Below are 12,952 nucleotides of genomic sequence, written 5' to 3'. Positions count from 1 at the left end.
TGATCTAGTCAATAATAAACTCAAATCAGGACATAATCAGAGAGAGATCAGCAGCTAGTTCAAACAGATTATCAGTAATGAGTGTATGGAACTGTAGTGAAAAATGTGAAGAGCATACATTAGTACCTCTGCTTTAATTCTAATGTAGAAATTCAAGAGAACACATACATGTAAAAACACAGATTTGAGTAACAAAATGCTATTCACTACCCTAACCTATTTTATTTAAATTTAGCATTTTTACCCTCAATTTAGGGGATTTGTTTTTTCTCTACTTTCATTTCTGACTCTCCATTTATGGGATTTGTTTTATTCTCATTTTATATCCTTAATTTACGGGATTATATTTTTCCCTTCTTTCAAACAGACCTGTATCCTTTAACGTTTTAAGGCCATTATCCTTTATTTTACAGATTTTCTTTTGGGACTAAATCTTGCTTCTGATAAATCCAACGCAATACTACTTCTTGTTAGGACCTAAAGGCTTCCTATGAAGTCACACTGACCTAACAGAGGTATGAATATAAACATAAAATAAGATAATAGCTTTCTTCCTGATTTCTCTGCCACAACCACTATTAAATTATCCACTGAAGATGTCAAATTTGACAAACCCCTGGGGTGGGGGGGATGGGGGTAAGGATGGATACTGGGATCTGTGGTAGTGGGAAACGGGCACTGGTGGAGGGATGGGTATTTGATCACTGTATAATAGAAACCCTAGCACAAAAATTTCTAAGTCTACAACTGTACCTCATGGTGTCTCACTAATAAAAATTTTTTTAAAATGCACAGTACATTCAGAGCTTACAATAATATACAGATACTAAGAGCAGCTCTTCATGCAAATCCTCACTAATGAAAAATCATAATAATGTAATTTGAAATATTGAATCTAGCTACATTTTTATGTTGTTTTAACTTTTCATGGTAATTCTATTTTCCCTCCTATTTATTTTACCAAATTTAATGAGAGCCCGGCAAGCTACCGAGAGTATTCGATATGCCAGACACAGTAACAACAAAGTCTCCAATGGAGACGTTACTGGGCCCGCTCGAGCAAATCGACGATCAACGGGAGGGCCTTTACTTTACTTACTTAATGTATGTTTGTTTTATCTTAATGTGACCTACCCATTACAACTTTGTTCACAAGGAAATGGAAAAATATTTCATGAGCATGGATTGGGAGAATTGACATTGTTAAAACATTGTTTATATATATATGATATATATTATAATTAATGTAAAATAATTGTATTTAGTAACTTGATGGTGAATAAAAAGATTAATGAGATTTATTAGAATATTTTTGATAAATCATACTATTCATAAATTAAAAGAATAATATTCAAGTACCTTTAGATATACCAATGGGAATTTGTAATGTAGTTTTGTTTGTTTTTGTATGTAGTGCCAGGGATCAAACCCGGGTTCTTACATGTGCAAGGCAAGCAGCCTGGTCCCTTTTGTGAATTATTTTTCTTTGTGTACAGTGAAAGTTACTTACCTTTGTATGCAATGTACTTGTAACCTATACATAAAGAACTTAAATTATTATCATAAATTTCTGGTTAATATATTTTAATATAATGTTCTAAAGTAAATAAAATTAAGAAAATTCAGTTTATGGGCCCCAATGCTATTTTTTAATCAATTAAAAACTTTAGTGTTCTTCAGTAAGACAGGTAAAATGTTAACTTACCTTTGATACCAAATCAATATTAAATCTTCTGCCTTCTTTAATAATTTGTGAATAAGTAATTCTGTTTTTCTTTGGTTGCTCTGTGGCATCCTCTGCTACAGGCATAGTTTGGCTTGTATCTTCTTCTGAAGTTGATGGAACACAAGTTTTATCATCACAATGATCTTTCTCCTCTGAAATTTGAACATCATTTTCTTTGAGGATACTCTCTGGATCAAGGCTTAGAATTGGTTCTATGGGCATTTCACAGCTTGCAGTGCTTAATGACTCATCATCTCTAGGCAAGCAGGCAGAATCTGCAGCTTCAGTGGAACTTGCTGAGATCACAGAAGTGTGATTTTTCTGCAGTGCACCAACTTCTTCAACATCTTCATGCAAATCCTGACTAATGATAAATTAAAAAATTAGCAACATGATTTTAATCACTGAAATTAGCCATATTTTTACTTTTCATGGTTACTCTTATTTTCCTATTGTACTTATTTTACCGAATTTGGTGTATGTTTTACCTTAGTATGACCCACCCATTAAAACTTTGTTCACAAGGATATTGAAAAATATTTAATGATCATATATTGAAAGAATTAACATATTTAAAATTACATCCTACCAAAAATCTTATATAGATGTGATGGAATTTCTATCAAAATTCCAATGGTATTCTTCAAGGACATAGATCAAATACTACCAAAAAGTTTATGCAGCATAAAACCCCCTGAATAGTCCAAACAATTATGAAACAAAAGAGGATGGGAGGTATCTCATTCTGAGACTAAACTATATTCTAAAGTCATAGTAATCATTCCATAGTAGTGTTGGAACAAACGCTGACTCAGACCCAAAATTGAATAAAACTAAGAACTAGTAAGCTCTCACGACTATTGAGAGGTAATTTATAAGAAAAAAAAAAGCCAAGAAGATAAATTAAAGAAAGAAAAGTCTCATCACAAATGGTGCAGGGAAAATTGGTAAGGCAAATGTAAAGAAAAAAAAAGGAACTGGAACAGTACCTCATACCAAAAACAAAAATTAACTGAAAACATATTGGAAACTTGATGTTAGGCCTAAGTCCATATAAAATATTAAGGAAAACAATGGCAAAACTTCCCATAATATTGAATGGAGAATTATCAATGATTGACCTTCATTGAAAAGAAAGCAAAACTAAGAAAAAAAAAACAAATCTAAAGGTAGAGGGAAGGAAACATTCTGGTGAAAGGTATCGTTTTGGAAGTTGTATGTGCTCTTCCTGTTCGTGCCCAATGCTGTGCCCCACGCTGTGCCCCGTCTTCTTCCTCCCCCAGGTCAGTCAGTGCTCGAACCCGCAACTTGGCTTTCTCCATGTACACTCCCCAGGCGTCCTCTAGGACACTGGGACGCTCACCATCCCTGAGCCTCTGCCTGTTCATCCCCAACGCTGTGCCCGGGCTTCTTCCTCCCCCAGGTTGTACCCCACACACAGACACACACACACACCAGGATACGTAGGGGGCGTGGCCTCTGTAGAAGTGGGCGTGGCCTCTGTAGAAGTGGGCATGGCCTAATTTTGGGCCGAGCACTTTACTCATACTCAGCAATCTCGTGTAACATCTCAGTCTCCATACCTCTACACCAACACGAAGAAACAATGCAAATCCCCACCGTGAGAGGCAGACTATGAAAAGAGTCCAGAAGCCTCAATAGGTACTACTCACCTAAGGGACCTCTATGAGAAAGAATCCAGATATGAAGCAATGAAGATGTTCAATAAACTCAATGAAACAGTGAGACAGATTTCCAGTAAATTAAAGGAGGACATGAAAGAAACAATCGAGAAATTACGGGTAGAAACGAGCAGAAATTGGAAAGCTACGCACAGAAATGTCACTAATAAAAGATTGCATAGATGAGATAAAAAACTCAAGTCTGCAGAAGCTGTATGTATGAAACCCCATAACTAAGAACTGCGACTCACAAGTGGCTAAAATAAAATTAAAATTAAACAAACAAGTACTACATCAAACTAAAAAGACTAAACATCGAAAGGAATTATGGCTAAAATAAAATGACAGCTGAATTTTGAAAAAGAACCTATAAACCAAAAAGAGTATCTGGTCAAAAATCCCATATACAAATTTCCTGACTTCATTTGTCCTAGCAGTTGCATCGTAGAGTTATGCCATAATTTCTTTATCCCTTTGCCTGTTGCCAGGCACTCAAATTGTTTCCAGATTCTAGCTATTGTGAATAGTGCTGCAATGAACATAGCAGTGTAGATGGTGTTTCTGCTGTGTGTTTATACACCAGGGTATATTTACAGAAATGGTATTGCTGGGACAAGTGGGAGCTCAATTTCTTGTTTTTTGAGGAATGTCCATATTGTTTTTCAAAAAGGTTGGACCAATCAGCATTCCCACCAGCAATGAAGGAGAGCCCTCTTTTCTCCACAGCCATACCAGCACTGGTTGCTCTTATTCTTTTGGGATTTAGAGAGTATCATTCTGAATGAAATGAGTCAGAAAGAGAGGGACAGATATAGAATGACTGCATTCATTTGTGGTATATAAAAATAAATATAGTAGGAGACTAATATCCACAACCAGGGAAAACAGGAGCTAGAAAGACTGGTCATGGTTTGGAATCAATGATTTGTGCAAAGGGTAGGTAAGATAAAGAAGGAACCAGTATGACAATAATAGGTGGAAATGATCATGCTGGACAGGAACTGAATGTTAAAAGTATGTAAAGGGATATAGCAGATAACCTTTCAGTATCTATATTGCAGACCACAATGCCCTAAAGGGGGTGTGGGGAGGTAAGACAAGAAAGGGATGAAGAGAGAGACAGAGAGAGAGAAGAAAAAAGGAGGGGGGAGGAGGAGGAGGAGGAGGAGGAGGAGGAGGGGGAGGGAGAGGAGGGGGAGGAGGGGGAAGGAGAGGAGGGGAGGGGGGAGGGGGAGGGGAAGAGGGAGGGGGAGGAGGAGGAGGAGGAGGAGGAGGAGGAGGAGGAGGAGGAGGAGGAGGAGGAGGAGGAGGGTACCTGCCATAAAGGGAGGCTGGAATTTTTCATGAAGTGACTGAGAACATGAAATGGAGGGAAGATAGCCTCTTAAACAAATGGTATTAGGAAAACTGGATAACCACCTGTTAAAATTGAAGCTGGATCCATATCTCAAACCTTACATGAAAGTAAATTCAAAGCGTATCAAAAACCATGAGATCCAACCAGCAAATGTAAAGTAAACTAAAGAAAATATAGGCAGAATGCTCCAGATTCAGACCTCTAAATGTAGCTTGTATCATCTCTGGCAATGATATGATGCCACTGGAAAAGGCAACAGAATCAAACATAAACAAATGGAACACATTACATAAAGAGTTTCCACACGGCAAAAGTAACACAGGATAAAACTAATACAGCTAATTTAATGGAAAAATATTAGCATTCAACGCATTAGATAACCAGGATATATAAATTACTCACAAACTTCAACAAAATACCTATCAAAACATAAAGAAATGAACAAACAATTCTCTGAGGAAGCAAGGTGGATGGCCAATAGGCTAATGGAAGAGTTCTTAGCATCACTTATTATCAGGAAAATCCAAATCAAGAAGACAATAAGATATTATTTCACACGAGTGAGAATGTGACATATCAAAAATATAGAGAACAATCTGTGTTGGTGAAGATGTTATCTGGCTCATCCCTTAGTACAAACAGTATGGAGAGTTTTCAATAAACTCATGTTTGATTTGTCATATGACCCAGAAATTCCACTTTTGTGTATCTATCCCCAGGACAGAAAAGCATTAATACAAAAGGACATTTGCACATTTTTCCTTATAATGTATTTTTTCATTTTTTCTTTTGTTTTTGTTCTGTGGTCATACCTGCACATATTGAGAGCTTGGTCTTTGAGAAAAATAAACAAGACTGATAAACTACTAGCAAGACTCACAGAGAGAAAAAGCACTAATAAAGAGAACCAGAAATAAATAAGATTTTTAATGAAGGAAATTTAAGATATTTAATGGGTCACAGCAACAGAAGCTACCTCCAAACTAGAGGTAGGAGAGTAAAGAAAGAGATTTTGGCTGAAAAATGTCCTCGGTTTTCAGGAGAAAGACTTATGTACTGATCAAGCAGACCCAAAGAGTGATGAACTCGAAGAGAACAACACCAAGACATAATCAAAACTGCATGAGCTAAAGAGAGAGTCAAACTACCTAAAGAGGCAGAAGAGATCCAATGCTTCAGATACAAGGGAATAAGATAAAATTCTCATCAATTTTCTCAAAATAAACTTATTTATTTATTTGATAATTCAACATTTATGTTAATTTTTTCACTGCCTTCAACTTACTAAGATATCTTAAAAAAACTAAATATTTATGTTTAAATTGATAAATTCAAAGTACTTAATGAAAATTACCATCAATAAAGAATCCTCTACCTTACAGTTAAAAACATTGGTTGTATCCAAATCAGTGCTGCAAAGAATACTAAAAGGCCCGCCTTAATACACTGATGTCAAATGGCAAAAACAAACAAAATCTTTAGAGAACAATGGAGACAATCTCCTTCACATTAACAATGTCCAAAATGTCAACGAACTGAGATCTATCAAAAGTTAGATTAGCTGCATTATCAGGAAACAAAACCCAGCCTTCTGCTACTTACAGAAAACATATTTATAATCACCTGATGAACAAGCTGCAAAGAATTAAAAACAGTCATAAAAGCCAAAGGTATATTTAAAGAGTGATGGCCATACTTGTATCAGACCAAACAGCCTTCACACTAAAGAAAAACTAAGAGACAGGGATAGAAATTGGTTAAGGAACCAATAGATCAAGAGCTCAGACCTCAAGTAAACCAGATAGTCATTATTTTAAAATTAGTTATTCAGATTCCTGGCTAGAAAGAGGCTGAACAGCAGGGTGAATGTAAGTAATTGGGCTGATTTCAGATGGAACCTCTCTGGATCATCAGAGTTGTACTATAGAGATCGAGGAGAAAAGTTGGGTCCATGGGTCAGTTGCTCTATGTATGTGTATTGCACACATCTACTTAATGTATAGTGAAAGTTTCAAGATTCACAGATATTCAAAACAAAATGTTATCTGACTCTGCATTAAAGGGTACAAGCTTGCCCTCAGCTTACTGGTGCAGTTGTTTACTTCTCTTTTCTTACTATAGAACTAGTAACTAGATTAGCTAGTCTAAGCACTTCATACTTTGCTAATGATAGAACACAGGACCAGAGAAAAGATATGTTTCTCGTTACCACATAGGAAGCAAATGGTAAAGACAGGACTATAACCTGATCTCAGTATGATTTTTAGTGTGCTGGCCTACAGCAGACACCATTTTTCTACTTGCTTCCTTAATTACTATGGTAGAAAAATCAGAACACAGAATTGTCAGAAATACTGATTAAATAGATTTTTGATTTGTAAGTGGGTTATTGGTCATCTCTCATACAGTGAATCTTTGTGTCAGGTATTTCTGTAGTAATTTCACATAAACATCAAGTTTGTGTCCATGATCCAAAATATTAGGATGCTTTAGTCTGATGCAGTGGTACAAGGAGATATCTGGGAGATGACAAAGTGAATCGCACACAGTGGGGACCAGGCCAGGTCAATGGGGACAGGAAAGGACTCAGTCATTGTGATGAAGGAAGGCGTGGCCAAAGGCTGGGGCCGTGGAGCACTGCTAGTGCGGCCATACATGAGTATGTTCGCAGTGTGGAGCCACTTACAACTTTGTGTAATGTACTGTATTGACTCCTGTCCCATCTCTCAATCCCTGAAGGAGGAAAGCCAGGATTCATGTGGCAAGGGGACAAGTGGAGAGAGCAGATGCATGGGATGGTCCCTGTGAGAGAGGGGCTAGAAACTTGATCCCCTGCTCATGGATGAGGAAAATTAACATTGTCAAAATAGCAACACTCTCCAAAGCATTGTAAAATTTCAATGTGATCCCTATAACGATACCCATGACATTCTTCAAAGAAATGGAGAAAACACTCCTGAAATTCATATGGAACAATAATCACCCACGAATAGCTAAAGCAATTCTTAGCACTGTAGCACTGTCCTCCAGTTGTTCATCAATTTTCTCAAGCGGGCACCAGTAACATCTCCATTGTGAGACTTGTTGTTACTGTTTTTGGCATATCGAATACATCACAGGTAGCTTGCCAGGCTTTGCCGTGCAGGTAGAACACTCTTGGTGACTTGCTGGGCTCTCCGAGAGGGGCAGAGGAATCAAACCCAGGTCAGCCATGTGCAAGGCAAACGCCCTAACTACTAGAAGGCAGTTTAAGCTAGATGGAAAGGAGACCCACACTTTTCATCCCTGCATGATAAGAGGCCTCTTATTGTACAGAAATCTGGAACAAATTGGCCTTAAAAATCAACTGTTGTGGGGCCGGAGTGATAGCACAGTGTGTAGGGCGTTTGCCTTGCACACGGCCAACCCAGGTTCAGTCCCCGGCATCCCATATGTTCCCCCAAGCACCTTCATCCTCTCCTTCAGCTCCGCTCCCTCATCCTCATTCTCAGCTTCTCGCTCTTTAGCTCAGTCTACTTCAGCTCTTCTATTTCTGCTCCCAAACTCACCCCCCAGGTCAGAGTAAAAGTCAGTGAAGAGATTTGGTTCACCTTACAACAGTTGATTTTTTTTTCTTTTTGGGTCACATCCAGCAATGCTCAGGGGTTACTCCTGGCTTTGGCTTTGCACTCAGGAAACCAATTCTTAGGAAAAAGAAAATGGGAGGAATCAACCTCCCAAACCTCAAACTCTACTACAAAGCAGTAGTAATTAAAACAGCATGGTAACTGGAACAAAGGCAGAGCTGCAGACCAATGGAACAGGGTTGAATATACTGACATCTCCCCCAAAACATGTGATCATCTAATCATTTATAAGTGGAGCAAGGAAAGACTCATTAACAAGTTGTGCTGGCAAAATTGGACAGCTACATGCAAAAACATGGGCTCCGATCTCTACCTAAGACCATGTACAAAAGTAAGATCAAAATGGATTAAAGACCTCAAACCAGAATCTATAAGGACATCGAAGACAAGGTTGGCAAAACCCTCCACAACACTGAATGGTATCTTCAAAGATGACACGACACTGGCCAACCAAGTGAAAACAGAGATAGACAAATGGGACTATCTTAAACTAAGAAGCTTCTGCACCTCAAAAGAAACAGTGACCAAAATACAAAGACAATCTACAGAATGGGAAAGGATATTCGCCGAATACACATCTGACAAGGGGTTGATATCAAGGATATACAAAGTACTGGTTGAACTCCTCAAGAAGAAAACATCCAACCCCATCAAAAAATGGAGCAACGAAATGAACAGAAACTTCCTCAAAGAAGAAATCTGAATGGCAAAAAGACACATGAGAAAATGCTCTACATCACTAGTCATCAGGGAGATGCAGAACAAAACCACAATGAGAAATCATCTCACACCACAGAGACTGGCCCACATCCAAAAGAACAAAGGCAACCAGTGTTGGCGTGGATGTGGTGAAAAAGAGACCCTCCTTCACTGCTAGCGGGTAGGGCGTTCGCCTTACACGCGGCCAACATGGCCGACCCGAGTTCGATTCCTCCGCCCCTCTCGGAGAGCCCGGCAAGCTACCGAGAGTATTCGATATGCCAGATACAGTAACAACAAAGTCTCCAATGGAGACGTTACTGGGCCCGCTCGAGCAAATCGACGATCAACGGGAGGGCCTTTACCTTTACCTTACCTTCACTGCTGGTGGGAATGCCGACTGGTTCAGCCCTTTTGGAAAATGGTATGGATGATTCTCAAAAAAATTAAAAACTGAGCTCTCATTTGACCCAGCAATACCACTCCGTGGAATATATCCCAGAGAGGCAAAAAAAGTACATTCAAAATGACATCTGCACTTCTATGTTCATTGCTGCATTGTTCACAATAGCAGAATCTGGCAAAAACCTGAGTGCCTGAGAACAGATGACTGGTTAAAGAAACTTTGGTACATCTACACAATAGAATACTATGCAGCTCTTAGCAAAGATGAAGTCAGGAAATTTAAATTCAAGTGGTTCTAACTGGAAGATATCATGCTAAGTGAAATGAGCAGAAAGAGAGGGACAGACATAGAAAGACTGCACTCATCTGCAGAATATAAAGAAACAGAATGGGAGACGAAGACCCAAGAATAAGTACCAGGAGGTCTGCTCCATGTCTTGGAAGCCAGCAGCACATTCTGCGGGGAAAGGCAGCTCAGACAGAGAAGAGAACACCAAGTAAAGGATGTTTGGAGGACTCGCTCAGGATGCGTGATGCATGCTGAAAGTAGACTATAAACGAAACACGATGGCCACTCAATACCTCTATTGCAGACTGCAACACCCTAAAGGAAAGAGTGAGCAAAAGGGAATGCCCTGCCACAGAGGCGGGGTGGAAGGGCTACTGGGATCACTGGTGCAGAATAGGCACTGGTAGAGGGATGGGTAGTCTATTATTGTATAACTGAAACCCAAGCATGAAAGTTTGTAAGTCTACAACTATACCTCATGGTGTTTCACTAGTAAAAAAAATGAAAATATGATTTCCTCTGTATTCAAACTTGTCATTCATTTGAAATTAAATTCCAACTCACATAAATAACAGAAAATAGAGGGCTTGTAATAGAAAAATAGAGGACTTGTAGTATCAAAAATTACTTCTGAAAGGGCCAGAATACCAGTATATACCAGTCAAGGAGTTTTCATGGATACAAAAAAAGAAGCAACTAAGAATTTATTTTTGGTTTTAGCTTAGATTACTTTCTATCATCAACATTTGGGTAAATAAACTAAGGGAAATATCCCTAGGAGAAGGATGCATGCTACAAGTTTGGGCACAACAGCCACCTGCCTGCCCCAAGATCAGAAACAGAAAAGCTAAAGATAAGATAGCTTCTGAGAGAAAACTTCTGTATTACAAGCAAACCAACCCTTAAGATTACCTAGGAACATCTAAGCCTAATAAAAGAAAAATAAAATTATTTGCCCAACTCATTACGTAGAAAAGTATTGAAAAGGGAGAGCAGTTGCCCCTTACTAGAACTCCATTTAGAAATACCCTTCCACTACTACTAGGAGTATTTCTACCATCCAGCTTGCTTTTGTTTGCAATAAAAACATTTTACTCTATGCTTAAGAAATTAACATGAGGCAGACACCTAAGGATAGTAAATACACGGGACAGATAGATTGCTCCATAGCTGGAAGCCTGCCTCATGAGCAAAGGGGAGAAGGCAGCTGGAATAGAGAAGGGCTCACTAAGAAAATGATGGCTGGAGGAATCAGTCAGGATGGGAGATGTGTGCAGAAATTAGATAAAGGACCAAACAAGATGACCTCTCGATATCTGTATTGCAAACCATAATGCCCAAAAGTAGAGAGAGATTATGGGGAACAATGTTTGCCATGGAGGCCGGGGGAGGGCGGGAAAGTGGGGGCATACCGGGGATATTGGTGGTGAGGAATATGCACTGGTGGAGGGATGGGTGTTTGATCATTGTGTGATTGTAACCAAACGAAAAGCTGTAACTATTTACCTCACGGTAGATTCAATAAAATTTTAAAAAAAAGAAAAAAATTAATTTCCTCACCACCATCTAGTGGAAGGTGACAAAAACTAGTTCATGGTTATACCATAACCACTCAAATTAATGTCTTCGAATTCCCATAAGAATTTTTTAAAAAAAGTACTACTGCCTTGTAGAATTTACTTTATCATAGTCTCTTTTGTTTATTTTTGCTGTTGTTTTCTTTGCCAATGGAATCAAATGATTGGTGATGTCTTTGAGGTCCAGAACCTGGAAAGGTTTCCTTATGTTAAACGTAAAGTATTTTATTTCTTGTTGTCTAATCTTGAGTCCTTTAATCCATTCTGAACTAACTTTTGTGTATGGTGCAACTTAGAAACCCAATTTCTTTTTCTTCATGTGGTTACTAGTTTTTCTAGCACCAATTCCTAAACGGGCTTTCAGTGCTCTACTTCATGCAGCTAGTGTTTTCAAAAATTAACTGTGCCTAGAGACACAGTACAGATGGTAAAGCGTGTGCCTTACAAGTGGCTGACTTGAGTTTTATCTCTGGCATCACATATGGTCACTCAAACCCCAACAGGAGTGATCCTTGGATGCGAAGCCAGAAGTAAGTCCTGAACACCTCTGCTGCAGCCCAGTATCAAAACAAAAAAGTTAACTGTCTAAGGCTGGAATGACATATACTGCATGTAGGGTTACCTTGCATATATCCAACCCAGGTTCGATCCCCAGCACCACATACGGTCCCACAAGCCTGCCAGGAGTAATCCCTGGGCACAGAGGTAGGAATAAGCCCTGAGCATCATCAGGGATGACACAAAACACATACAAAATTTATTGTCCATAGATGTGAGGGTTTATTTCTCTCTGGTTCTCAATTCTAATCAATTGGTTTCACTTATTCATGCTCTTTAATTACTATAGTTTTTCTAATAAAATTAAAAGCGAAGAGTTATGATACCTTCCAACTTGTCTTTTCTCAAAATGGCTTTAAGCTATACATGGAGTGGTATAACTCCATATAAATTTTAGGGAAAGACAACAAAAGCAAAAATAAACAAATGAAACCCATCAAATTTAAGAAGTTTTCCATGGCAAAACAAACTCAGCATAAATTAAATGATACACTACAGAATAGGAAAAAACATTTTCAAACAATATTTTCAAACAATACAATACAAAAAGAGATAATAGGCAAAATACATAAAGCACCCATAAAAATAAAAACAATAACAACCCCATGAAAAAATGGGGAGAGGAGATGAAGAGGCATTTCCTCAAAGAAGACATATGGATAGGTAGTAGGAATATGAAAAGGCAGTCATGATCACTTATTATCAGGGAAGCATAAGTAAAAACAACAATGAGGTATCACCTTAAAAAGTTAAAATGGAATATATAAGAAAGAATGGAAACAACCAGAGCTGGCGGGGTGAAAAGGGAACCCTCATTCACTTTAGGTAACAATGTCCTCTAGTCCAGCCTTTACAGAGAGAAGTGCTAGATTTCATTAACAAAAGGTCAGAATAGAATTTTCATGTGACCTAGTGTTCCTATTTGTTGGAATCTTCCTGCAAAATACAAAAATATTCCTTTGAAAAGATATATGTAACACCATATTCATCCATGACAAACCACTATTAATAGTACTATGAACAAAAAATAAAA

The 12,952-nt window shown here is 38.3% G+C and overlaps 1 protein-coding gene across 1 annotated transcript in view; it reads right to left on the bottom strand.

The window, feature by feature from the left end:
• Window positions 1–12,952, bottom strand: part of CHM (CHM Rab escort protein) — a 196,058-nt gene that overhangs the window by 138,692 nt on the left and 44,414 nt on the right. Inside the window, exon 5 of the mRNA XM_056124100.1 lies at window positions 1,706–2,090. Within this exon, the coding sequence (XP_055980075.1) occupies window positions 1,706–2,090 (385 nt within the window). The remainder of the gene's footprint in view (window positions 1–1,705; window positions 2,091–12,952) is intronic.

The sequence above is a fragment of the Sorex fumeus genome, unplaced genomic scaffold (genome assembly GCF_029834395.1).
Source record: "Sorex fumeus unplaced genomic scaffold, SorFum_2.1 ptg000050l, whole genome shotgun sequence".
Lineage (NCBI taxonomy): Eukaryota > Metazoa > Chordata > Mammalia > Eulipotyphla > Soricidae > Sorex > Sorex fumeus.
Note: the sequence above shows the minus strand (reverse complement) of the source record. Positions and strands in the feature narration are given on the sequence as shown.